Source organism: Kryptolebias marmoratus, linkage group LG19, assembly GCF_001649575.2.
Source record: "Kryptolebias marmoratus isolate JLee-2015 linkage group LG19, ASM164957v2, whole genome shotgun sequence".
NCBI lineage: Eukaryota > Metazoa > Chordata > Actinopteri > Cyprinodontiformes > Rivulidae > Kryptolebias > Kryptolebias marmoratus.
Genome location: NC_051448.1, coordinates 2,439,904 through 2,465,219, shown reverse-complemented (window position 1 = coordinate 2,465,219; position 25,316 = coordinate 2,439,904). Strand labels below are relative to the sequence as shown.

At 39.1% G+C, this 25,316-nt stretch overlaps 2 protein-coding genes across 3 annotated transcripts in view; one reads left to right on the top strand and one right to left on the bottom strand.

The window, feature by feature from the left end:
- The window catches only part of si:ch211-243j20.2 (uridine-cytidine kinase-like 1), a 19,841-nt gene extending 12,360 nt beyond the window's left edge, over positions 1-7,481 (bottom strand). For both annotated transcript variants that reach the window (XM_017434925.3, XM_017434924.3), the window contains exons 1-5: positions 7,340-7,481; positions 4,837-5,045; positions 3,579-3,685; positions 2,321-2,491; positions 788-859 (exon numbers count right to left, since the gene is read on the bottom strand). In XM_017434925.3, coding sequence (XP_017290414.1) covers positions 788-859; positions 2,321-2,491; positions 3,579-3,685; positions 4,837-5,045; positions 7,340-7,428 — 648 coding nt within the window. In that variant the 5' untranslated portion in view covers positions 7,429-7,481. The remainder of the gene's footprint in view (positions 1-787; positions 860-2,320; positions 2,492-3,578; positions 3,686-4,836; positions 5,046-7,339) is intronic.
- A 1,466-nt stretch (positions 7,482-8,947) lies between these two features.
- Positions 8,948-22,553, top strand: slc30a2 (solute carrier family 30 member 2). The gene is made up of 8 exons (XM_017434929.3): positions 8,948-9,358; positions 16,473-16,684; positions 17,300-17,446; positions 18,532-18,685; positions 20,035-20,254; positions 20,622-20,727; positions 21,169-21,303; positions 22,132-22,553. The coding sequence occupies exons 1-8, from the start codon at positions 9,276-9,278 to the stop codon at positions 22,275-22,277; spliced, it is 1,203 nt and encodes a 400-aa protein (XP_017290418.1). The 5' UTR covers positions 8,948-9,275; the 3' UTR covers positions 22,278-22,553.
- Positions 22,554-25,316: the final 2,763 nt, after the last annotated feature.

Sequence of the window (25,316 nt, the reverse complement as noted above, 5' to 3'; positions counted from 1 at the left end):
CCTTCTTCAGCTTGCGCAGGAAGTAGAGGCGTTGTTGGGCCTTCTTCACAAGTGATGTGGTGTTGGTGGTCCAGGAGAGGTCCTCACTGATGTGCACCCCCAGGAATTTGGTGCTGCCCACTCTCTCTACAGCAGCACCATCGATGGTCAATGGTGGGTGTTCAATGTGGCCCTTCCTGAAGTCCACAACAATCTCCTTGGTCTTCCTCACGTTAAGCAGGAGGTTGTTGTTGCTGCACCACTTGGTCAAAAGATCGACCTCCTCCCTGTAGTGGGTTTCGTCGCCCTTGGTGATGAGGCCCACAAGAGTTGTGTCGTCCGCAAACTTTACTATGTGGTTGGAGGTGTGGGTTGTTTTGCAGTCATGTGTTAGCAGGGTGAATAGCAGAGGACTGAGCACACAGCCCTGGGGGGCGCCTGTGTTCAGGGTGATGCTGCTCGAGGTGGAGTTTCCAACACGTACTGCTTGAGGCCTCTGAATGAGGAAGTCCAGCAGCCAGTTGCAAAGAGAGGTACTGATCCCCAGCTTGTCCAGTTTGCAGATGAGTTGTTGTGGTATTATGGTATTGAATGCTGAGCTGAAGTCAATAAACAGTATTCTCACATATGAGTCCATATGAGTCCAACAATCTTAAATGTATGATTTCGGCCATGTTTTAGTTCTGCACCATCGACTGATTCAAGGTCTGGTTGTGTCATGAAATCTTAGATTTAAGGGCCGAAATGATGAACTAACAGGATGAAAAAGGGTGAAACCTGCGATAAGACAAGAGGAAATCTTTCTTACCTTCAGTAGCTCCTTGTTGGCAAAGGCCAAGATGCCCTCAAAGATGACCACGTTGGCTCCATAAACTGTTTTCTGCAAAAAGGAACAAATAAGACGAGATGAAGATTTAAACTGTTAATATAATCAGTCCAACTATCCAGTCAAGAGGCTGCAGTTTTACTGAAAATACAATTTTATGAAAAACAAAGTATTCGTTGAAGGAATGCATTTTGTCTGCCAAGGTTTTCTATAAATATTTTGCACAATCAGTCAGGGCTCAGACTACGTGCTGGAGATCGTTTTCAGCTACTAAAAACACCAAATTTTAGCTCATTATCTGTAAAAGTTACAGCCATTTTCTGATTTCTAGGGTTGATGAGCTGAGGTTATTCTAAGATATCTCATATGTATGAACAATACTGGATGCCCCATTGAATTAAGTGCCTTTTTATGTTTCGTACCATGGATTAACATACAAATAAATTTAGAAAATCAGGCACAAATGGTCCAGTAGAAGGAACAAATTAAACCTGATTTAAAAAAGAAAAACTTTAATATTCCTCCAGAAAGCCGGGGGAACTAACACTCAAGACCACCTTAAAAGATTACAATAAAGTCTTTCTTTAAGATTTAAATATAAAGAGATGAGTCTGAACAGGACTGTATGTCGTCTTCCTCTGACTCGTTTTATTATAAAGTTAACGGGTTGATTTGAAGATGAGAGGAAAAACAAAAAAAAAGAGAACAGCAGTGCTGAAAGAAGGAACATTTCTCAAAAACACAAGTGTTTACTGATGAATTATTGTCCTTTTTGACTGGTCGGTAATGATTTATCTGTTCTTTAATACGCCTAAAAGAACCTCCAGTTTTATCAGAATGAAGAAGTAGGAGAGCTGCTTGTTCCTGTCCGTCCAAATAACCGGAGAAAGCCGACAAACATGGAGTGATATAGAGAATTTGTTGGCCTTCCCATCTGACACTGCTCTCTGGATCTGAAACTTAATTACATTCATCAGAGTACAAAAGACCCATAAAATGATCCCAGCGTCGTGAGTCGAAGGAAGGCGATTTCCCACGACGTGCTCCGCCACTGAGCCGTGAAATTACATTGTAAAGGAAAAGTGAGGAGATGTCGGAGTGCTACACTAAGAGATTGATTCCTCGCAGAGCTTCTGCTTGGAGATTTTTTGGTGGTTAATGTCCTGGATACTAAATCCTTAATAATTAGCAAATTAGCATCTCAGCTGGCATCAGTTCAAATGACTAATTCCTCCGCGACGCGTTCAGGTTTGTTTCTGTAACCGTGATGCTGCCTCATTTCTACAACAGTGTAATAATAATTTAATATAATTTAATCCTATTTAGTACATTTAATGCTTATTTTTATTAATGAATTGTGTAAAAGCAAATAAAACTCACACTTTAACTCCTGGTGCCAACCATTTTATTTGGTTTTATTACCAATGTTTCCATTTTAAAATGAATAAAAGTGTAAAAAGAATCTATCCTAAATGTGAAAAAGCAACAGTCTGATTGTTTTATTCGAGTTCTTACCCATTCTTTGCGCCTGCTGTGAGTGGTAAAGTCATAAACCGGCACTTTGATGCTTTTTCCTTTCTTCAGCTTCCGGAGGACGTTGATGAGCAGCTCGAAGTCGAAGGCGTCGGGGTGATCGAAGTTATACTCGCTTTTAGCCGCCAGCTCCTGCTCCTCTTTGTTCAGCACCTGAAACACGAACTTCTGATGACCTCTGTCATGATCTAATTTAAATTCAGCTTTTAAGGTCAACGCTGGCCCCAAATTAACTTTTATACATCAGTCAGAAGACGTTTGTTACTGGAAGATAAAGTTCTTAAAACTCTGCTGCAGAAATAATGTTTTAAAAGACAAAACTGTTCCTGCACTAAAGTTTTACTTAATTTATTTAACTAAATGTAAAAATTGTGCAAAAAGCAACAAAGACGCTGGCAGAACATTAGCTAAAAGGAGTAAAACATGAGCTTATACGTAGCAAAAGACTAGCTAAAAGTTACAAGCTGCAAAAAGCTAAGAGCAAAGAGCTTACTTAAAGAAAAGCAGCCAAAGGCTAGTTGAAAGCCAAAAGGATCAACAATCTAGCTAAAATAAAAAAGATTAGTTAGAAACTAAAAGTAGCAAAAGGCTGATTAAAAGCTAAAAGTAGCAAAGAAATCTAGCTAACTAGTTTTAGCTTTTAGCTAGCATTTTGCTACTGTTAGCTTTGACCTCGCCTTTTGCTCCTTTTAGCTTTAAAGTTGTTAAAAACTCTGCAAGAACCGAGAAAACTGTTCTCTCAAGGTGGCAAGAACAAGAACAAACCCCCAAGAAGTCCTCGTAGTGACAAACGCCATTGTTTCTGCCTCTCTGCATTAACCACGCCCACTTTGAATTTCTGACCAATCACGCAGCAGCTGCCCAGCACCTCAGAAGATAAAGGTTCGAGAACAAGCTGCATGAACTCCCAAAGCAGGGAGGGAAACATAACGTCATTCGTTTCTCGCAGCCCTGGGACAGAGAACGGAGAACAGTTCTCTCGGTTCTTGCGTCGCCTGCAGCAGCTTAAACGGTTCAGTTTCAGCTTCTTCTGCAGATTTCAGCAAAGTCATTCAGCGCTCAGCGTTCACACTGCCTTTAACAGAAAATACAGTTTTTACAACGCACAACTGGCTGTTGTTTTTAAACTAAAAGCTAATTAACTCTCAGAGTTCCTGGCTACAGAAGAAAACCTTCAGCTGAAATTCCACGAATCAAATCTTCACGTTTAACGACGGACAGCTGTCAGCGGGGTTCCTACCTTATAGAACGAGTCCATCGAAAGCAGAACCACCCAGGGAACATCCAGCGCTTCGATTATCTTATTGGCCACAGTGGTTTTCCCAGAGGCGCTTCCTCCACACAGACCTAAAGAGCACTTTTATTACAAACCTGGAATTAAAAGCTTTAGAATATACAGTTACAGCTCTGAGTGATTTAATGTTATAGGCCCAGCATTCCTTAAAGCAATGACAGTGTTTTAGTCCCTCATGTTGAGAAAGTTAAACCTTGAAAATATGTTATGACATTATGAGCCACACACACAAGGGTAAATATATAATCTCCAGAAAATAAAAGGTCACAGTCATAAATCTCCTGTCCACATGTCCCGATGAGTCCTTTGAGCAACACGTCTGCAGTTCTTGTTATCAGAGTCGGATATCACAGAAAAACCAAATAAATAAAATAAATAAAAGCAACAGAATTTATTCTGGAGCCATCCGTCACCTTCTACGACCTCCTGGCTTTAAAACAAGCTTTCCTGGGAGGCGGGCTTCCTGCCAGGTGGCACCGAGGTGAAAAGAAGCCACTTCCTGTAAAACGCTGCTTGTTGAAATCACTTTCTGAGCTGCTTGTGGGACATAAACTGCTCTGAGTGAAACTGGAGCCAGTTTTCTGCTCCCAGATGAATCATTCGGATCAAAACTGCTGACTTGGAGATGAAGGAAACAAAAACTCTAACTCTGTTTATCTTTATGTATGATTACAGCTCTGGGAAAGTTACCAAAACATTTGTTCTCACTTCTAAAATGGATGTAATTAAACTTAATTAAACAGAAAGCTGCTTTATGGCCCCCTGCAGTGACAACCAGTTTGTTAAAAACAGATCTTCATGTTGGCAGAGCCAGTCGGAAACTAGAGAAAATGAACTGAATGAAATTTGCTAAAGAAGCAGAAAGGCAGCTTTTAAAAAGGTAAAAAGGAGCAGCAGTGGAACCAGAAGGTGAAGCAGATTTTAAAGAGAAAAATGCTTTTAAAGGAACTGAAGAGATTTTAATATATTGAAATATTTTGAAAAGTATTAAAGTTATAAGAAAATAAAATAGCAGCCATCTCCTGAATGAGCTGAACAGCTAAAATAAGGAAGTATGCAGATTGAAGAAGAAAAACAAAAATCAGTGGAAAAACTAAAACTAAATGAAATTAAAGGTGTGAATGCTGACTCAGCGTTCTGACAACCACCTCTGGGTGCAGGTTTCATCCGACTGGACGAAGATGTCGGCTGTTCGCGGACTCACCGATGACGAAGGCCTCTTTGAAGGTGGTCCCAGTCACGTTGTACCACGGCGGTCTGCCAGCGGTGTAGATGGTCCTCTTGTTGGTCCTCAGGAGAGGAGGCTCGGTCTTGGACTGACTTGTGGTCCGTTTCTGTGGCGTCAAAGATGGCGTCAGAGGACAGTGGGGGACACGATTGGAGAGGCCATTGAAGGAATCGTCTCCGCTGCCGCTGGAGATGAAGACGGGAACATTTATGAGCAGCAGATTCTGTTCTTCAGGTTTTTATCTCCTCGTTAGACGTCTCCAGACATGTTAAATAACATACAAAATGACACAAATGTTGAATTTAAGCAATAATAAAGTATTTCATAACAAACTTACTCGTACTAATAAAACTGGAAAAAGATTTTCTGTTAAAATAAAACTACAACATATAGAAGAGGTTCGACAGTTTTTATTTTTTTTATTTTTCTGTGTTTTATTGCAGTCCAACTACTTCTGCACACTTTGTCTTATTTCAGCCATTTATTTATCAAAAAGTTCAGCTCGTTCAGGAGATGGAGGCTAAAACTTTTGTTTTTATTCCAGAATATTTACCTTAATTCAAAAACATCTCTCCATAGAAATACACAGAAATCTCTTTAATCCCATCAGGAACATCATTCTGTTTAAAACCTGAATTAACATACTTCTTCTCTTTTTGTTTTCTTGTGCTACTTTTAGCTTTTTGTTACTTTAGCTGCTAGCTAGCCTTCTGCTACTTTAGCTTTCAGCTAGTTTAGCTTCATTAAGCTTTAGCAGCGCAGCTTCAGCTTTTTCAGGAAACTAATTCAGCATCAATGACATCATTTTGCGTTGCCATCAGAAAAGCCTTTTTTAGCTCATCGTTGACCCCGTGCAGCTGCTCCAGATCAGGCGTTTTAGTTTTTACGATATACCTGCAGGTCCAGCTGATTCAGCTAAAAGTGTCTCCTTTTTTGGACCAGAAACAGCTAAACACCGATCTGCTGCTATGAATGGACAACAGCAGAACAACAGTGATGCTTAATGCCGACTTCAGGGGGACCTGCACACACACCGTTATCGTGCAGAGAAGACGGAGGAACGTTGTCACTTGAACGGCCCTCTCTGAGCTCTTCTCTCCACCTTAATGTCAGTGTGTCTGAGGGGGAGGGGGGGGGGGAACTGACCAGCCCTCCCCAGGAAATCACACTGCAGCCCGGGACGCAGCGCCACGAGCGGGGGCAACGCTCACATGAGTAAGGCTGTCATCACTTGGCTTATTTTAGGGAAAGATGGCTCCCAAACACTTCCCTAAGAGAACCTCCTGAATGCCCCGTCTTACAGACTAAAACAAACGAGTTGTACAAATTAAAAACATGAAGTAATCAAGCGGCTTGTAAATAAAATGGCTGCAGCGCAGAGAAGTTTAACCTCAGGTGATGGAAAACAGCTGAAATAAACACTTTAAAAACTTAAAATTCAAATGCAGCTTTTAAATACGTGGAAATAATTAAACCCTGACCTGTAAACCAATGGTTAACATCTCTTATTATTTAAGATTTAAAAGAGCTGGGTCACAAACAGAGGCGATCACACTAATGCTGTCAATAATAATAGATTTAAAAGTTCATTTTTTTAGTGCTGTGGCACAAAAGGATGTTATCTGTTATTTAGCTTTGACTATTGTGTATCTTTTGGAGATTTCTGTGTAAAAACACAGATTTCTGTAACTTTTTAAACACTGAGCAGCTGTAAATCTCTTTAAAGATCTGTGACAGCCCAAATAATGTCAGCTGAAACTTGTTTTATTTTATCATCTGTTTATTTAGCTGATTTTCTCAAATATTACACAACAGCAACATAATTTAAATATATAACACCATTTAAAACAATGTTCAGCTGTTAAATCAAAAGCTTTGATTCATATTCAGTGTTTGATTTCAGTAAATTATTTTGAAGATTTCATTGAACTTTTGCAGGATTTTGTAAATCTAAACATCCAAACAAAGTTCTGCAGGTTGTTATCAACAGAAGCATCTTTTAAACTGAACATAACATCCATGTTCTGTCATGTTTCATGTTATTTAGTAAAAGATAAATGTTTCAGAGAGCTCTAAATATTCCGGTTCCTGTGTTAAAATGACCACAGACGTTTATTAAGGACAGAAAACTCATAAAAATGTCATATTCTTGGAGAAATTTAAGCTGAAATCAAAAATAGAGTTCACAGAAAAAGGGATGGCTAACATTACAGACAGCTTTTTTAAGAAATAAGAAAGTTTTAATGTTTATCTTGTCTCTCCGTTAAAGCTGGACTGTTGTGTTTTTTTTATTTATTTCCATCTTTTATCCCTCTTTTGTTCTCTCCTCCGCAGCCACGCTGACACAACACTGCAGGTGTGCTGCAGAGCTAAGCGGCTAACCGAAGCTAGCAGGCTAAATCGAGCTCGCGCGGATCTCTAACCACCGCGTGACACACGCACACACGCGCACACACACCTCCACCTCTCGTGCTCTCACCTGTCAGACCTCAGCATCGACCTGTCCGTCTCCATCCCCTCATCCAGAGGCTCTTCGCCCGGGATACTGTCGTGGCTCGTCGTTGCCATATTGGCTCGGCGCGTAAACCAAACACTGATTGCGTCATGACGTAAGGAGACGTAAACTGTCGTTGCGTTCACGGTAATCGGGGAAAATCCGTAAACATAAATGTTGAATTATGAAAACTGAATTACTTGTGTTATATTTGTTAACATAGAGAAAATTAATTACTTTTATTTAGTTTAACAGAGTTTACTCCAGTAGTTCTCCAGCTGCACTGATATGCAGTTCTGAAATGCAGGTATGCAGTCAGTGTAAACAAAACACATGACAGAAACCTGTGAGGAAGCTCGAGTCACATGACTGACCTGCGGTCGGCTGGCTGCAGTCTGTGGAAGTAAATGTTTGACCTGTTTTTAGTCACTTCGGCTGCTTCTGTAGGGAAACAAACACGTGTTAGTTGGCATCCAGTCAGAAATTTGACTGACAAATTTGTAATTTAAGAACACAAAAAACACCAATACTGGGCGGGTTCAATTGACCATTTTATACAATCTTTGAACCAGTCCTCCAGAGTTTGCAATGCGTCCCTTTAAAATCATTTTACTAACTGAAGACAGAGCATTAACGCGTTTAAAAATCTGTTTTCTAAAGAAAATTGTTCACAACTAGAAGAACCAACAAGACCAATTATCATTCTGACGTCATAATGGGACAGTTACGTTGAGCACAAATCGCCACCTACGCCATCGGTAGAATCTGGACCTTGATCCCATCACCACTGAAATGTAATCATTTGTTCTTTGTGACAACCTCAACATTACCTGATAATGTCATCTAATGTTAACTACTTTAGAGTAATCTTGTGCACAGATAAACAAACAAACATTCACCTCCTTGACTGAAGTCCATGATGTCAACAGCATATTTGCTGCTGAAGGAAAGCAAACAAGTCTTGGACGTTTGTCCTGCAGCACCTGAACGCATCATTCTTCAATGAAGACAGGAAAGATCAAAGACACCGCGCTTGGTTTAATTTCAGAACAACGGGAGGTTTATGAGCTAAATCTACACATTTATACACTTAATCCACCGGGTTTGAATTTTTATAGATCATATATTCATGTTTTTTTGTGATCCAAAAAATTAAAACTCAAAAGGATCAGAAATTAGAAAAAAGTGACTTCAGCATTTTACCCCAATGAAGATTGGGATAAAATTAAACATTTTCTGATCGTTTTCTATACTTTCTGTAAAAAAAAAAATCAATTTAAACCTCCAATTATTAAGATTCCTAATTGGTGGACAACATGAGACTTTTGGACAGATGAGAAATAATTTATTTATAGAATAAAAAACAGCATCAAAATGCTCTGAAAGTTTGTGATTAAAGGGTCCAAAAATCATGGAGGGTTTTTTAACATGTTTTTAAAAATGTTGATGTAAAAATAAAAAAAAAAATCAGGGATTTTAGACACAATTAAAAAGCCATTTTTGGATTTTAATAGATGAAATCTTTTCAGTATATTTTAAAGATGTTAAATATCTTAAATGTCTGACTTTAGTCAGAAAATGAAACGGGCCTGATCAAATGGATCGGTTCTGACTGTAAATGAGGCTGAAAGTCCAGCTGTCCCTCCTCACTGAGTCCAGGATCTGCAGCAGATCAGTCTGAGCTGCAGACACAGCAGCAGCAGCAGCAGCAGCTGCAGGCTTCGGAGCCGAACCGAGCCGAACCGAGCCTCCCACAGCTGCTCTCCTCCTCCTGCCCGTCGGAGCCGCAATGAAGGAATCTGCTGCTTTGTCCTGAAGTCCCGCAGAGCCCGAACTGGACCCGTCCCGCCTCACCTGCAGCATCTGGTTCGGGGCTGAGATCAGGAGCTGACTTTTTTATTCTCCTGCCTGGGCCGAGAAAATGGAGAACAAAGCTGCAAATTCGGAGAAATCCCACCTGGTAGACGAGAAGAGCGCCAGGATGTATTCTCTAAAACTGCAAAGGTGAGACATGTTCAGGGTCCACCTGCATGCTGGACTCAGCTTTTATTAATTCTTTATTTTTATTCATTTCAAACCGTCTCACTGATGGGAAAATGTAAATATTTATGTAATAAAAAGTGCAAAAAAAAAGAAGCTTTATGTAAAGAATGAGCTGAATCCAAATGGCGCGGAAACGTCCCGGAGGTTTTGCGCGTGGCTTCGTGCACGCGCGGCGCGAGCAGCAGTTGTTACCGTGGTGCGCGTGGAGCGGCACGCGGCTCTGTTTGATGTGAATGAACAAATTCATTTCCACGCTTGGTTTGTTTCCCGGACAGCCTGTGACAAATGGCCCCGGGGCCAGTTCACCGAGCAGCCCTCCAACTCATCATCTGTCATCAGAGGAGGAGGGGGGCGAGCACGGCGCGTGCACGGACAGGAACACATGCACGGCTCGGGGAAGAGCTGAACAACACCGAAATAAATAAATAAATTACGGTTGTTAATAATGAGGATAATAAAATGTGTTTTATTGTCGTTATTGTAGCTCAGAAATGAGATTTATTCTGTGGGAAATTATAGGAATGAAAGCAGGGCCTGAAACAGGAGCCTAACAAGGATTAAATCTAGAATTTGTTGCTTTTTAAATAACACAGAAATATATTTTCTCTTCGTATTAAAACAGGAGGAAATGTTAAAAATTGTGTACCTTAAATTCCTTCATTCAGAAGCTAAATAAGCAGCAGAAACTTCAGTAAATCTGTTTTTTATGATCCCTGCAGGCCTTAACACGAGCCTGTTTTCACACATAACAGATCTGAGATTTCATCAAACAGATCTGAGTTTTAATTAAACAGATTTGAGTTTTAATAAATCATTTCAGGCTTCAGGTTCGGTTTTTATTTAAAAAAAAAAGACTAAAACCCAAACCGAACCTCCTGACCGCCCGCACGGCTCAGACAGATGTGCTGCACACAGACAGATGTGCAGATGGCACCACGTTTGGGGTTTCACGCACCATTTGCGCCGTTCCTGTGCGCGTGCGTGCGGCTGTGTTTACAGAGAAGGTCCCCCCTTTTCCTGCAGGTCGCAAAGAGTTGAAAAGGCCAAAACCTGCAGGAAAACTGAGCTGAAGGAAATGAAACATTTGGATCAACACAAGTTGCAGTTTTATCCTTTCTAAATAATATTTCATCCTATAGAGAGAAAAGACTTAATATTTTAACATCAATAATAACAGGTTTTATTGTAAGAATGTGTTTAATTCTTTCAGATATTTAATTAAATCAAATTTAAAAAAATAAAAAGATAAAAAATGTGGTGACCAGGATGTAAAGGTTTAAAGGAAAATAAGAAACTGGAGGAAGTTAATCCAAAAAAAATCTGTTTGTTGTTACCCATTCCTTCAACCTCCAGGTGTTTTTACCTGAGATAATCTGCTGATCTGTTTAAAGTCAACACAAAGAGCTGCAGGAGTGGACAAATGTCTCCTGATCTGATGGAGGACATTCCTGATAAAAACTGGTTTTGACAACTGTGGACACGTGCTTCTCAAATCTATACATAAAATATGATCATTAATAGCATTTCTATTTGTTTATGATAATAAAAGGGTTAATTATGACAATGTTTTTATACAAAATTAATAGAAGAATTGGAAAATCAAGCTGAAGTCACGGGTCAGACGTCACGTTTTGTTTAAGCTGCAGTCCAGAATCCAGAGATATGAAGTTTATCGTCTGAAGAGGTCAGAAAATATTTACTTCACTGAAGCTGGGACCAATATATTGATCAAGTGTTGCGTCAATAAGGAAGGTAAATCATGTCATGCTGGGAAAAAAACAAAAACAAAGTGAAATTTGATCTTATAGATCTGAAAGCTTTCACCAAAAAGGAAATGCTGTCTTTTTAATAAGAGTTTAAATGAACCCATCCTCTGTCAGCACAAGACAAAACAAAGTTAATGTGATATACAGTAAACGAAGTTATTTTGGGTCTGACAGTTTGATGTCTCTCAGAATAAACTCAAGATTGTTTTATTATTCAACAGATTCTTTTCAAAATTTCCTGCAAATGTTGGTCTTTCCTACTAATTGTCCAGATTTCTTTTTCAGTTTTCAATATCTGTTAACCTGAAGTTCAAAATGCAAGAAAATACTGTAAAAATAATCATGTCACGTCTTCAGAGTGCTTGTTTTGTCTCACCGACCTTTAATAACCCAAAAATATGCAGTTTCCTGTGTTAAGAAGCAAGAAACAGACAGAAAACTGCAGAAATGATTCCAGAAGAAACCAGATTTCTGGTGCTGAAGGATGTTTTTTTGTAACGAATTTCCAAAACTTATCCAGGTTTTATTAACTGAAATGAAAAAACAGCCAGTCTCCAAATAAAACTGTAAAGAAACCTTCAGGAAACACGAAGAACTATCGATCAAAACCCGTTTAAAAGAAAGTCTGTCTGCTTTGGAGGGAAGATGTTTGAAAAAGGTGGCGCCTCATTGAACTGTTTTCTCATAAGCTTAAATGTCCAGCTGTTCACCCAGAGTCCTAACACAGAAAACCAAACTAAACCATCCTCAGTTTCAGGTAACAGAAGGCTTTAAACAAGAAGTGGTTCTTCTAACAGCTTCTCAAACCTACAGCCGACACATCCACGCAAACACACTGATCAGGCTGACAGAAAGGTCAGAAAAGAGTTTAATAAACCAGGTGGGGCAGGACGAAGAGTGGACTGACCCGATACCAGGAGGCAGAACCAGAACCCTGCAGCCACAGAAAACATCTGGATCGTCACATCCCAGAATAAACATGTCATACCACGCTGAAATAACCCATTTTCAATTCAAAAAAGGTTAAAAAACAAAAACCACTGGACTTCTATTCTGTAGTTGAAGACGTTTCGCTTCTCATCCGAGGAGCTTTCTCACTTCAGAAATAGAGAGTGTGGAGATGTGATGTAAGCCGGATTGCTTGCAGATTGTTCTCACTCTCCTAACAACAGAGGGTCATTAGGGTCCTTGTTTGTCTGACTTACTGATGGGCAACTCTGTTGATTGGAGTGAAACTGACTGAGGATCAGGCCTAAAGCTCCATTATATGTTTTTGAAAGCTGGAATCGGAGACCTCCTCCTCTGTTTAATGTTGGTTTCTCCCTTTACCCCCCTCTCGAACCATCTGTCTTCTCGGTCCAAAGGAGTGTCCCTTATCCTTGAGGTGTAGGTGGACCGCTGAGTCCTGTCCCATTTTAAGCAATTTAACTAATTCTCAAGAAGTTTGGTTTCATTCAAGTAGGATTTACTCGACAACACTTTTTACCAGCTCGTTTCTGAGGTGAAGTTACCTCTCAGCTCATCTACTCTAACAGTTTTCACAGAGATGGATCCAAATAACAGAAGGAGTTTCATCACTTCCTGTTGGAGTTAAAGGATTTGGAAACAAGACTCATCAAACGACAGCTGTACATTTCTTCTCCACGTTTCAAACAACATAAACCAAAGATCCCTCCTGCAGAACAGCTTGAACGAACAAGCTGATCATTTTTCAGCTAAAAACGTTAAAGAAACAGAGAATGCTGTTCGGATTTCACCGAGCTGCGACAGCTTTTAAAATAAAACCAAACAGAATGAAACATTATCGTTGTGCTCAGTTGTTGTAAAGTAAGAAAAAGATGTTTTTTATTGTCATGGATAATCTGAAGCCATCTCGTACCTCAGGTTTATCTGCTCTCGCTGCAGTCGGAGGTGTTTATCTTTCCTGAGGACCTCTGAGGTTTCATTTCATTTCACACATCACAGAGTTTTTGCTGATGTCTGTGTTGCTGCTGATGAGTAAAATAAAAAGAACAACAAAACGTATACACGTGTCCCGTGGGCTGCCGGCGAACAGATGAAGATAATATTTATCACAAAAAAAGATTGACTTTGTTTTTATTTATTTATTTGGCCGAACAAGCACTTCCTGGGGCAACAATGCAGAAATTAAAGTGGTTGAAGATACTTTTTCTATGAATTTAATGTTTTTCACACATGATCCCATGTGGTAAATCATGTGAAAATCACACAGGAAACACGCAGAACGTGTTTTACATGCTAATTTAACATGTTTCCATGAGACGATCAAGTGATTTTCCTGAAAGAGGAAAGCTGCTTGGCTGCTGTTTTCTGCACAGAACTTTATTTTTGTCAAAATATAATGTAGTGATTAAATTGAAACAGACATTATGATCAAATATTCGAGCCAAAACTACAAAATATGTACCGATTTATTCAGATTAATTTAAAACTTTCCAAATAAATCCAATTATAACTGAGTTCGAGACAGTCAGATTCAGTTTATTAGGAACTGATAAAAGCCATTTTGTTTAAAAAGTGTTAACATCTGGTGGCCTGCAGATGTTTTCCGGTCTGTACATGTTCTGTCAGACGTTTGTGGTCATCGTTATCAGATGTGAATTTGTTTTTTTTAATAAATGGGAACATAAAAGACAAACATAAACGGGAAATCGTGTGTTAGGGAAGCATGAGAGTTAGCTTAGCCACTGTTAGCAAAGCTACATAACAGTTAAAGAGTTTGCTGCTAAATAAATATAAATAATACTTAAACAGATGCCAGCTGGAGACATTTAGCTCCAAATAGCTTTGAAGTGTTTTTTTGTTGCAAATGCACATGATTTCATGAAATACAAGAACAAAGATGGGTTTAATTTGGGATATATTGCAGGATATAATCTTCATGCAGACCTGCTGTCTGCGAGCTGTGTGTACGGTGTGTGTACGGTGTGTGTTTTCGCTCCCCGTGGAATAATTGAACAGACTTTGTTTTCCACTTGGCTGGTCCTTTTGAGCTCGGACATCCTCTAATACGATTGTGTCCGTGTGATAAAGGCAAACCCCGAAACGCAGGCAGTCTCCTGAGTGAAGTGTGCAAGTTAAAGTGTGTCTGTGGTTATCTCAAGTGAGACTAAATTAGTTTTTTCCACCTCATTAACTACATCACTGCATCCCCCTCTCACTGCAACAAAAAACAGCAACCTGAGTGTTTGGAAGGGATGAAAACTGATTTTGCTCTTCTGATAACAGGCCGGGGCAGTTTTTGTTACACAACATTCCTTGGTTGATCACTGGAACAAAACAATCTTTGGTTAGATATTACAGTGCTTGATTAATATATATATATATATATATATTACAGTTATAAGAAAAAGTCAGAAAAGCACAAAGTCACTTAAAACTGTTAACCAGGTTCACGTCACTGATTCTTGTTTTTTTCCACATGTTTAGTTCATTTATGCACATGAAGCTTCTGAGGTGGTTCTACGGCTTTTAATGTCTATCATAATGATAGACATATTCGTATTTTCTCAGGCGGTACTCGTTAGGAAACGTTTAAGAAGCACTGCTTTTATTCAGCACCAAAGGAAGATTGTTTTTATGGAGAACGCAGATCTTGAAGCAGACCATTGTGGCTCGATTGCAGTCTGGCTTTTCTTCTGTTATCTTTATCACCTGTAATTTATCTTAAACATTTTAATTAGAGATAACAACAGAGAAAACAGGGAACACATTTGGTTTGCCCGAGTAGTGAAGGTGCTCCATTATGTGCAAAACCTTTGGACTAACATTACTTTAACAGGAATTTATAGTAAAACCAGTTTTTAGCTTTGACAGTCAGCAGGACTGAAAATCAACCCAAATGGAAATTTGCCAGTGAAAATATTGAGCCTCTAAAATCTATTTTTTGACACCTAAAGCAACTAAAATACATCTATTCTTCAGCACATTCAATGCAACATTATCTGTATCATTTGACTTGTAGACTTTATTTTATTTACAGGATATTTCCCAAAAGAACTGACATTTATACCCAGCGAGAAGAATTTATTTAAAGGGTAAATGTTCTTAAAATTCACAAAGACACAGTTCTGTTATTTAAATAAAAAAGAACTGTGTTTACTCTTCTTCACTGCCAACATCAATTGATTTTTCTCTGTTTTTTTCTCTGAATGACCCAACTCGCCACCATTCATCCACGTAAGTGAACATTGATTACAGAACATTTTGTCAGGTTTGTACTTCGCAGAACGTTGCAGCTCTTCTAAACGACGCTGCTCTCTGCTGCAGCATCTACTCACGAAAATCAATTCTGTAAACACCTGATACAGCGGAGATTTGCTACCGTTACCAGATCCCAACGCAACAGTCTGATCTGAAACCGTAGCTTCATTTTCTACTCTTTAAAACTTGATTATAAGTCATTTACTGTAGTCTAAAACAATAAATGACCGTAAATGACTAATTATCAAGTCATTGTCCAATCACTCAATAGCTACAAAAACAAACATTTTACTCATATATTTAATTAATTAAATGTAGTTAAAAAGAAATGGTTTACTGTGTTTATGTCAACTCTACATAAAGATATACTTTCAGATCATGTCATGTTTTATATAAATTATTAAATATAAGATGCATTCTGCCCACAAAAAGAATAGCAGGAACAGTTTTACACATTCATACATTAACCTAAATTATACAGATTCTCCTCATGTTTATTGTTCTCATACAAGTACTTTAAATGTACTGATTCAAGCACTCTTAATGTAGTATTTACCCGCTAACATTTACTCTAATAACAGGCCACTAATCTAAAACAAAGAGTAAATTTAGAAGAAAACAGAGGCAGGTTTTCTACTCTGGGATTTATTAATCCTTATTAATTAATAACCCATCAAATATTTGGTGCTGCACTTTTTTTTGTTAGAGAATTAACAAATTAAACATTAAAATAACACAAAAAGCGTGTTTTCATCATTATGCATCTAAGATTCTTAAAGGAGAGTTTGAACTTTCGAAAGTAAGGTTGTATGGAGTTATTATCAGTAGTCAGTATCTCACCTGCAGCAGACAACAGTCTGAACCTTGTCAGTTTGGAGAATTAGAGAGAAACCCCCAGAGTAGTTGAGCTAACAGCCAATCAGAACTGGGCTAAGATGGATAAAATGAGAATTTTTAGGCTGAATCTCAGGATTTGTTTTTGTCTGTTATTTCTCCTTTTAAAATCAGTATATTCCCATTTTATGCTGGTACTGAACTCAAGGATGATACCTCTCAACATTAACAAGTATTTTCTGCATCCTCAGCTCCTTTGCAGACACCAAAGAACATTACCCAGAATTCCCTTTTAAGAACGGGGGCATGTCCGGGGCCATCGAGCTGAAGAACCGGGTCGGGGTGCACTGCCACGGACCCAAAGCTTCGGCATGTGAGGAGACTGGAGACAAGCTGCTGGCAAAGAAGAAACTCTTCATCGCTTCAGGAGTCTGCCTCATCTTCATGATTGGAGAGGTCATAGGTAAAAAGATGGAAGCTTGTAAAAGATTCAGGAGGAAATTAATGATGTATTATTTTAAATTACACTGATAAAACCTGCATCATGTTGAGCAGAGTGGTGTCTTTTAAAGATAGTCATAAATTAAAACCAATATTTCACTTAAAACAATAAATAAACTGACAGATTTGTTGAAAGTTCCTCTTTTTACAGAAAACAAAGAAGTGGTTTTACAGACATGTTGCCATCATATAAGGTTATATTTGAAGAAAGGCTGCAGGAATGTTTAAAGCCTAATTTCTGTCTGCAACAATAAACTATAAAAGAATAAAGCTCTGAGGGAAATTGATTTTTGTTGCTAAGAATAAGAACCAGAGGTGGATACTCACTGGCTGACTGCTCAAATATTGGAAATAATATAAAGTAAAACTGTAAAATCTCTTTTCCCCCATGGCAGGAGAGTTTTAATTTAAAGTTTGATGGTTTAAAGGTGCTTTAAATTCGACTTTTAATCATCCTTTCAAGATTAATGTAATAATAAGTTAAGGTTTTAAAGGATCACTAAACTCCAGCTCTCTCATCGCTTCATGGGTTTGTTGGCAGATAATCTGGGTAAATATTTTATCTTTATTCCAACAGGAGGCTATCTGGCCCACAGCCTGGCCATCATGACGGACGCGGCCCACCTCCTGACAGACTTTGGGAGTATGATGGTGAGCCTGTTCTCTCTGTGGATCTCATCCAGACCTCCAACCAAAACCATGAACTTTGGTTGGCACAGATCAGGTCAGGAAACACCTCACACTTACCTGCATGACTTTATACAGCATGTGGAGTCAGGAGAGGTTATTCAGTGCTCTTATTTATTAGTTTTAAGTGTTTAGAATCACAGAATGAAACAACTGAAAGTCTTGAACCAGTAGTTTCTTTTCTTTCTAAGCAGTTGTTGTAAATGTTCAACAGATCAGCACTTTGTCTCTTTGTCTGAAGGTGGCGCTATGAACATATTTATTTCCTTAAAGAAGCAATCGTTGGCACATTATGCATTTAATTCATTAACTTTGACAAAGAACGTGTTTTGTCAGACGAGTTTTGATGCCTTTGAAGGGGTCTGCAAAACTGCAAAGGAAACTAAAGTGTTGTAGGGTTTAAATAACCATTAAAGGTTTGGTTGGTTCAGTGCCAGCCTGTTCCAAAGAGACCTTGTTTGGAGTCAGAATGTCTGCAAATGTGATGAAAATATGATTATTTATAACGTCTGTTGGAAATATGAATATTATTGATGCGACTCTCAGAGAGAAATACATTCTGAACCATGAGCTATATTATGATTGTCCAAATAAATCTCTAAAATGTCGATCCTTGATTTTTTTTTGTTTAATGATGAAGTTTAAAAGAAACAACACCTTCAGAGTAGTACCCTCAGTAGTTTGTAGAAGATGATCTTGTAAATTGGAGAAACAAGGCCCAATTCAGCCTCCAGGTTGGGAATGAGCCCAAAGATATCAGGATATCAAACATTAGTGGATAATTTTCTGACAATAGACTCACAGCTCCCTGTTTGGTTAACTAAATACTTCAAATTAGCTTGAGATGTAATAGTTTTTTTTGCAAAAAAACAAAACCAAAACAAAACATTGACACATTTGACAGGGTTTGTAAATTTACTGCAGTAATAATCGTAATAAACAGTCATTTAAAGCCACTAACGGCAGCATTTTGAGGTCTGGGTGTGAGGATTCAGAACCTCAGGGAGTCTTTGTGAGTCAGCTGCCTGCAGTCCTCCTCACACAGAAGGATGCTGGCCTGTAATGTTTCTGATGAACTGCCCGCTCACATTAAAGCGACTCCTGCTTGTTTTCCTCCTACAGAGATCCTTGGAGCGTTCATCTCGGTCATGTCCATCTGGATAGTTACCGGAGCTCTGGTCTATTTAGCCATCGAGAGGATTGTACGCAACGACTACGAGATCGAAGGTCACGTGATGTTATTAACCTCCGGGTTCGCTGTCATCGTAAACATAATGTGAGTAATTATTACCCTAATGGACGTTTACATCGTAAATTAAACTAACAGTCTTCTTAATTCATATTAATGTTGTCATTTAAGGCAGAACATTTGATTTAAACGACGTCCACAAAAAGTCCTTCTATTCTATTCTGCAGCTGCAGTTTTAATTATTTTGGGTTTAAACAAATACTTTTATTACAATAGTCTGAAAGCTTTGGTTTAGCACCACCTATCTATTTTCATTTATATCCTCAGTGTCTGTTTGTCTGTCAGCAAAATATCCCATGAGCCACTGGATGGATTTTAATGAAACTCTCAGAAATCATACAACTGATTACCTTTTGGAGTTAACCTGATTCAAGATGGCTGCCACAGTAAACTGGCCTTAGCAAACGGGAAATTGGCTAAAACTCAGTAAATGTTTCCAGATATTGAGCTCACATTTGATCTGGCAGTAAATATTCCTTCAAGGATTTCTTCCACGTTATCCAACTGATCGACAGTTTCTGACTTACTGATGCTGCATCTTCATTTTAGCTGCTTTAAGAAAACAAAATCTCAAAATCCAAGTTGTGTGGTTTTAGTTACAGACCTCTCCCCTTAAGATCTGACTCTAAAGACAAGTTTATCCCTTCTGATTTCCCCACGGCGAAGTGTCCATCGCAGCTGAAGTGCTGGGACATTAGCTTCTCTGTACATTCAGATATAACGTTTCCTTTGTAAACATGTTCAGGCAGGGCCACTGCTACGAGTCAACAGACTTGCGTGGTGTCCTCGGGTTCTCAGTTATCCATCTGATGTGTGATTAAATGTCCCGTCTGTCATGGCTCAGGTGTTTTTAGGTGCTGAAGGAGCTGATATTTTAGTTGATTGCAGCATTCATGCCCATTTATTTCAAACTCTACGGACCAAATTAGGTCAAAAAGGCATCTAGGAGAAAACCTCCAACAAATTTGTCATCCTGCAATCATCTAATGCAGGGGTGGGCAATCCTGGTCCTGCATGTTTTCCTTATTTCTCTGCTCCAACACACCTGATTTAGAGGTTAAATCACCTCTTCATGTTCTGCAGAAGCCTGTTAATCACCCATTGATTCAAATCAGATGTGTTGGAGCAGAGAAACAAGTAAAACCTGCAGGATAGTGGCCCTCCAGGACCCCTGCTCTAATGCCACGAGCTCTTCTGTTGAGTCAAAAATGGAGCAACAACGCTCACATGAAGAATGTGCCCATCACAAGCTTGAAGCTTTAAGATGGTTGTCTGAGGCCAAGCTTTCTATATGCAGTCTGTTGTTTTCCTTCAAGTCTTCAGGTAAAAATCATCCTAACAAACGGTAACATGAACGGACCTCTGTCGTTCTGCAGCATGGCCTACATCCTCCATCACTCCACCACCCTCCACCCTCACGGCAGCGGTTATCACCAGATTGATGAGGACGGCCAGAGCCCCGTCAGCCATGGCCACTCCCACTCGCTCCTCGGGGGCCATGGCAACACGAGTGTCCGCGCCGCCTTCATCCACGCGGTGGGCGACCTGCTGCAGAGCATTGGCGTCATGGTGGCGGCGACCGTCATCTACTTTCGGGTCAGATATAGATCACATTCATGTTAGGGTGAGGCTGAGACATCAGTTTGATCTCTGACATTTATGAGACAATCTAACTATTATTACTTCAGTGTTTGAACTTTCATCAGGACATTAATCAATAATGTGCATTTTGATTAAACAATAAGAACCATATGATAAAGTTTGACAATGAAAACACTCGAGCAGCAGAAAAGTAAATAATATATTAAACTGACTGAATAAGGGAGTTAAGCTTTTCTGCTTTCATGCAAGATGTTAGATTTGTTTCTGTGTTTGCCCAAAGCCCTTTAATACCTCATTACTTTGGAAAACACCATCTGATGTCTGTTTTACTCTTTAAATAAGTCTCCTTTTGCTCTTTCAGCCTGAATATAAAGTTGCAGATCCCATCTGTACGTTCCTGTTTTCTGTCTTTGTCCTTTGCACCACCCTCACCATCCTCAGAGATGTCTTCAGGATACTGATGGAAGGTACCAGACTGAGAAATAATCCCCCCATTTTCCTAAAACATATTATATGTTTTGAAGGATTTTTGGTGTGATGTTGGCTAGTAAAAGGGATAAAATCTGAAACAGCATGAAGCACATCATGCTGAGAAAACCTCTCACGGCTGTTTTGATAGAGCATATAAATGCTTCACAGAAAGAAGTATAAAAAGGAAACATACGGCAGGACATTATGATATAATTACTCTTAAGATTATGTAGGACAAAGCCAGAACAGTTGGTCACATCCTGAGGATATCATAGGATTTAAATTCTCTTCACACATCAATAAACTCTAAATGTTTGTCCTAAAAGTTTCTTCTGAGGCATCTTCTTACAACAGAAACCAGCCCATAGTGAGAGGGGAGAAAAAGGAAACTACATTTTGGTTAATGCTTGAATTTACATGCAACTGTTGTGTTTCAGGATCTCCTAAAGAAATAGAGTTTAACTCTGTGAAGGAGGTGCTGCTGTCCGTGAAAGCGGTGAAGTCCATGCACTGTCTGCACCTGTGGGCTCTGACTCTGGGACAGTCTCTGGTTTCTGTCCACCTGGCAATAGGTAACAGCATGAATGGAGCGATAAAGGACAAAAGAGAACTTATTGCCTCTACATACAGAATAATGACAGGGAAAGAGATTAACAACAGACAGAAGTCTTCATATTAACAGCAGCTTTCACGGCTTTTTTTTGTCCGTTTGTCTTGAAGCTCCTCAGGCTCCTGAGACAAACTCCAGCTGCTCGTATCGGAGCTCATGATCTAATCTACGGTCCCGTCACAGATTAGGACAGGAACAAAAACTGATCAGTAAATCAGCAGCTGGGCCTTTTGGCTCAGTAAACTAATTCAGACGCTGCAGACATCGACTGCCTCCTGCTCCAAACTCTCCTCACTAATCAAAGAGAAATCCAGCGCAGGTTTATGATTTTATTTTTAAATAAGAACAATTTAAAAACACAAAGGTATCACGCTAAGTCTCAGCTAGAGAACTGATCTCGTTTCTCCGAACATATAGAAGCAGTTTTTTTTATTTACCACAAATCAGCTCGATTTTGTAGAACAAGATGTTTGACTTCAGTGATGGAAATTGGAGCTTTTTTATGGAGCAATCATTATTGTTTGCACCTTGATAGTTTAGGATAAATATAGTGTGATGAATGTATTTATAGGAAAACAAAGTGGCAGAGATTGTTTGGTCAAATTTACTTTTTTAATACAATAAAGTGAGTTAATGTGCTCTACAAAGTGATTTATCTGAGCTTTAAAGGGTCAGAATTCAAAGACACCAGCTAAATATTTTTTCAGATTCTTTTCATCAGTTTCCCACCATTAAATTAGATGTTAGAGAATAAAACAGAGGCTGATGTTGTTTTCTGGTTTCACCTCAGAGGAGGGTTCGGACCCCCAGGCGGTGCTGCAGGAGGCCACAGACCTGCTCTACACCAAGTTTGGTTTCTCCAGCATCACCATCCAGGTGGAGCTCTACTCTGAAGACATGAGCCACTGCTCCCGCTGCCAGGACCCCAGAGACTGAAACCCAAACTGGACTGAAGTGGAACTGGACCCAGATGGCTCAGACACTCCCACAGCCATGTGTCCGGGTGGGCTGGACCGCCGACAACTGTGCTACACTCAAAATGTAGACAACAAAATCATCCATGTGTTCGGAGTAAAGAGCTCCACAGAAGCTGATCACCTGAAAGTCTCTCTTTTATAAAAAGCTGCAAGGCAGGAAGCTTTTACACCAGTTTGGAGCAATTTCCCCAAAAAGAATACAGTCAGCTAGTTTAACATAATAAAAAGCATTCAACAGTACTTTATAAAAAAAGTAAATTATCTGTACTAGTTTTATCTGTTTAAACCGACTCACTAACAAACTTTCAAGAAGCAACTAATTCACTCTAAATCTGTTAAAGTTTAAAATCATCCTTTAATCAGTAAATTCAAGGAGACATCAGGTGACCAATGAAACCAAACTGTGACTGATTGGAGACTAAATAAATTAATAAACAGCAATCAAATACTGACACCATTGAGACATAAATGAGACACGCTGTGACTAAATTATGACAAATAAATCTGCACATCATGTGCAGTTCAGAGTGATTTCATGTTAACGCCACAGATTTTCTCACCATTCTGCATCCCGAAGCTGAAAGGTGTCATTCAAACAGAATATGATGTTTCAGCATGAAACTTCCAATATGAGACTGACCAAAAACACATGGATGAGTTTGATGTCTTTTATTTTAACACCAACTTGTCTCTAACATCTGTGCTCATCTCCCAGTTTGCCTGCTTTTCCCTGCAGATTACACACACATCTGCAAAGCTAAACTTTCAGAGTGCATCTGAGAACTCCCAAATCTGTGAGCAAAGTTGTCTCACGAAAAACCTCTGAAAGAAGGAAGCTGGTGGCTTCTGCCTGCAAAGAAAAATAAACTGAGGCGCAGATATTTAATTCAATAAAAAGAAAAGTAAAGCTGCAAATATCCCCACGTTTTTATAAAACAACCTTTCAGTTCCAGAAGTGCAGCTTTGAAGGCAATTGTCACAGAAAGTGTCTGAGATAAAGAGACAATACAAACCGTTTTTAAAGGTCTAAATCCCTTATTCTGGTTTTAAATGTCCAATATTTGACTTAAATTTAGATTAATGTTTGTCACAAATGTAGAACTTCTCATTTTATAAAAATAAAAGCAAATGCAGGGTCAAAGAAATCAGATTATTTTAAATTTCTGACAGTTTTTGCAAAGTTTTATCAAAATGAAAATGAATCGAGTTCCAAACCAAAAACTGGACCAACTTAAAGTCTACTTTGTTGGTTCTGATTCAATGTTTTAATTTTTGATTTCAGTGTTCAATTGATTCTTATTTCCCATAAACTAAACTAAAATCAGCAAACAATGTAAATTTATTTATACTGCAGATAAAAACAAACTTGACCAAAGTGCAATTCAGTCAAAAAAAGAGGAAAAACAACAGTAAGAACAAAGAAACACCAGAAATAGTAAAAGGACAATTAGAGCTTAAATAAAATGAAGTTTGAGCTGAAACCAAGGAAGAAGGAAGTCCTGAGCAAAGACACGAGGAGTAAAAAGTAACTTTCTGTGTCTCAGAGACGTTTATCTGAATCAACGGTCTGAGCAGAAAGAAATGATTGGAAAGTGTCAGCCTGAGGAAGCTTTCAGCTCCCGGGTTCCACTGGACCTTCTGCTCTGAGGGCAGAAAAGATTCAGTCCTGCAGTTTCAGCTTCGTGCCGTCATCCATCTCCAGCATGGCTCTCAGCTGCTGTTTGCCATCCGTCCATTTGTTTCTCCTCTCATCTGGAAGGCTTTTTCAGCTCTGATTATGGAGTTAGGATTTATGAGTCACACTTGTTAATTTGTGGGTCCACAGTGAAGACCAACACGTGAAGTGTTTTGGTCACTTGTTTCGAGGTGAGGAAGGTTGTAAAACGGAGATTAAAGTCATGAGAGTCGGACCGGAGTCCATCTCTTCTGTTCTTTGCTCCTCTCTCACACCGTCTGTCCTGTCGGTCTAAAATACACAGATTACTGTCTTTAAAACATTACTGAAAAGCTGATTCTCTAAGTTTATCCTCCTGCAGTCATGCATCTCCACTTTGATTCAGATCTAATAAGTAAAGCCTATAATTTATTACCATAAAGGCACGCTGCAAAAATACACTCATAAAACAATAACCAGTACTCATCTGGGGAGTCGGGATGTTAAAAAAGTTAAAGTTTTAGGTTAAACTGATTAATTTCTCCTGTATAATCAGGAACAGCATCAATCCAGCTGTTAAACGTCTTACAGTTAAAGTAAAGAACAACAAGGAAAATTCATCCTCAGGGCAACTGAAACCTAAAGAGTGAGCTGCCTTTTGATTCTGATTTTAAAGGAATAGTTCAGATCTTTTCAACTCGGGTTCTGGGGAAAAGGTAGAAACAGTTAACGTACTTGTAGACGGCCTTTTGAATGACCTCAGTGTGGAAAAATAAATCATTTCTTTAAAATGAATTTGTTCAAAAAGCCGTTGACAACAAGGAAAACAGGAAGAGGGAAACAGGAAACAGGATCTCACTGAGCTGCAACTGTCGGAGACAAAATCTTCCCAAAATGATGTAGATTTTCACTTGGAAACACTGAATCAGCAGAATTGGGTTCAGAAAATGCTGGGAGTTTACATAAATATCACCAGAGGATTCAGCTCGAGCGCTCTATAGTTACAGAAACTAAACTGAGAAGAGTTTGCAACGAGTCAGTGAGTTTTCTGACAGAAAATCTGATGAAGGAACTTTGAGAACACTTTCAAAATGAGACAAGAGCGAAGCCCTGCAAACTGAGAACTAGGGGTGCCGGATTTTAGGAATAAGTGATTATAAGTATTAAATATTGCATTGAAAATACGAGTTGTGACAGATATTTTCCTCACTCTCCTTTTTATATTATCATCAAACTTTAGCTTTTAGCGTCTTCTGTTGTAAATGTTCCTGAGACGTGTTTGACACCAGCCTGGAGATGGAAGTTCACCACCGGGCCAGAATCTAACGCATGCACATGTAAACG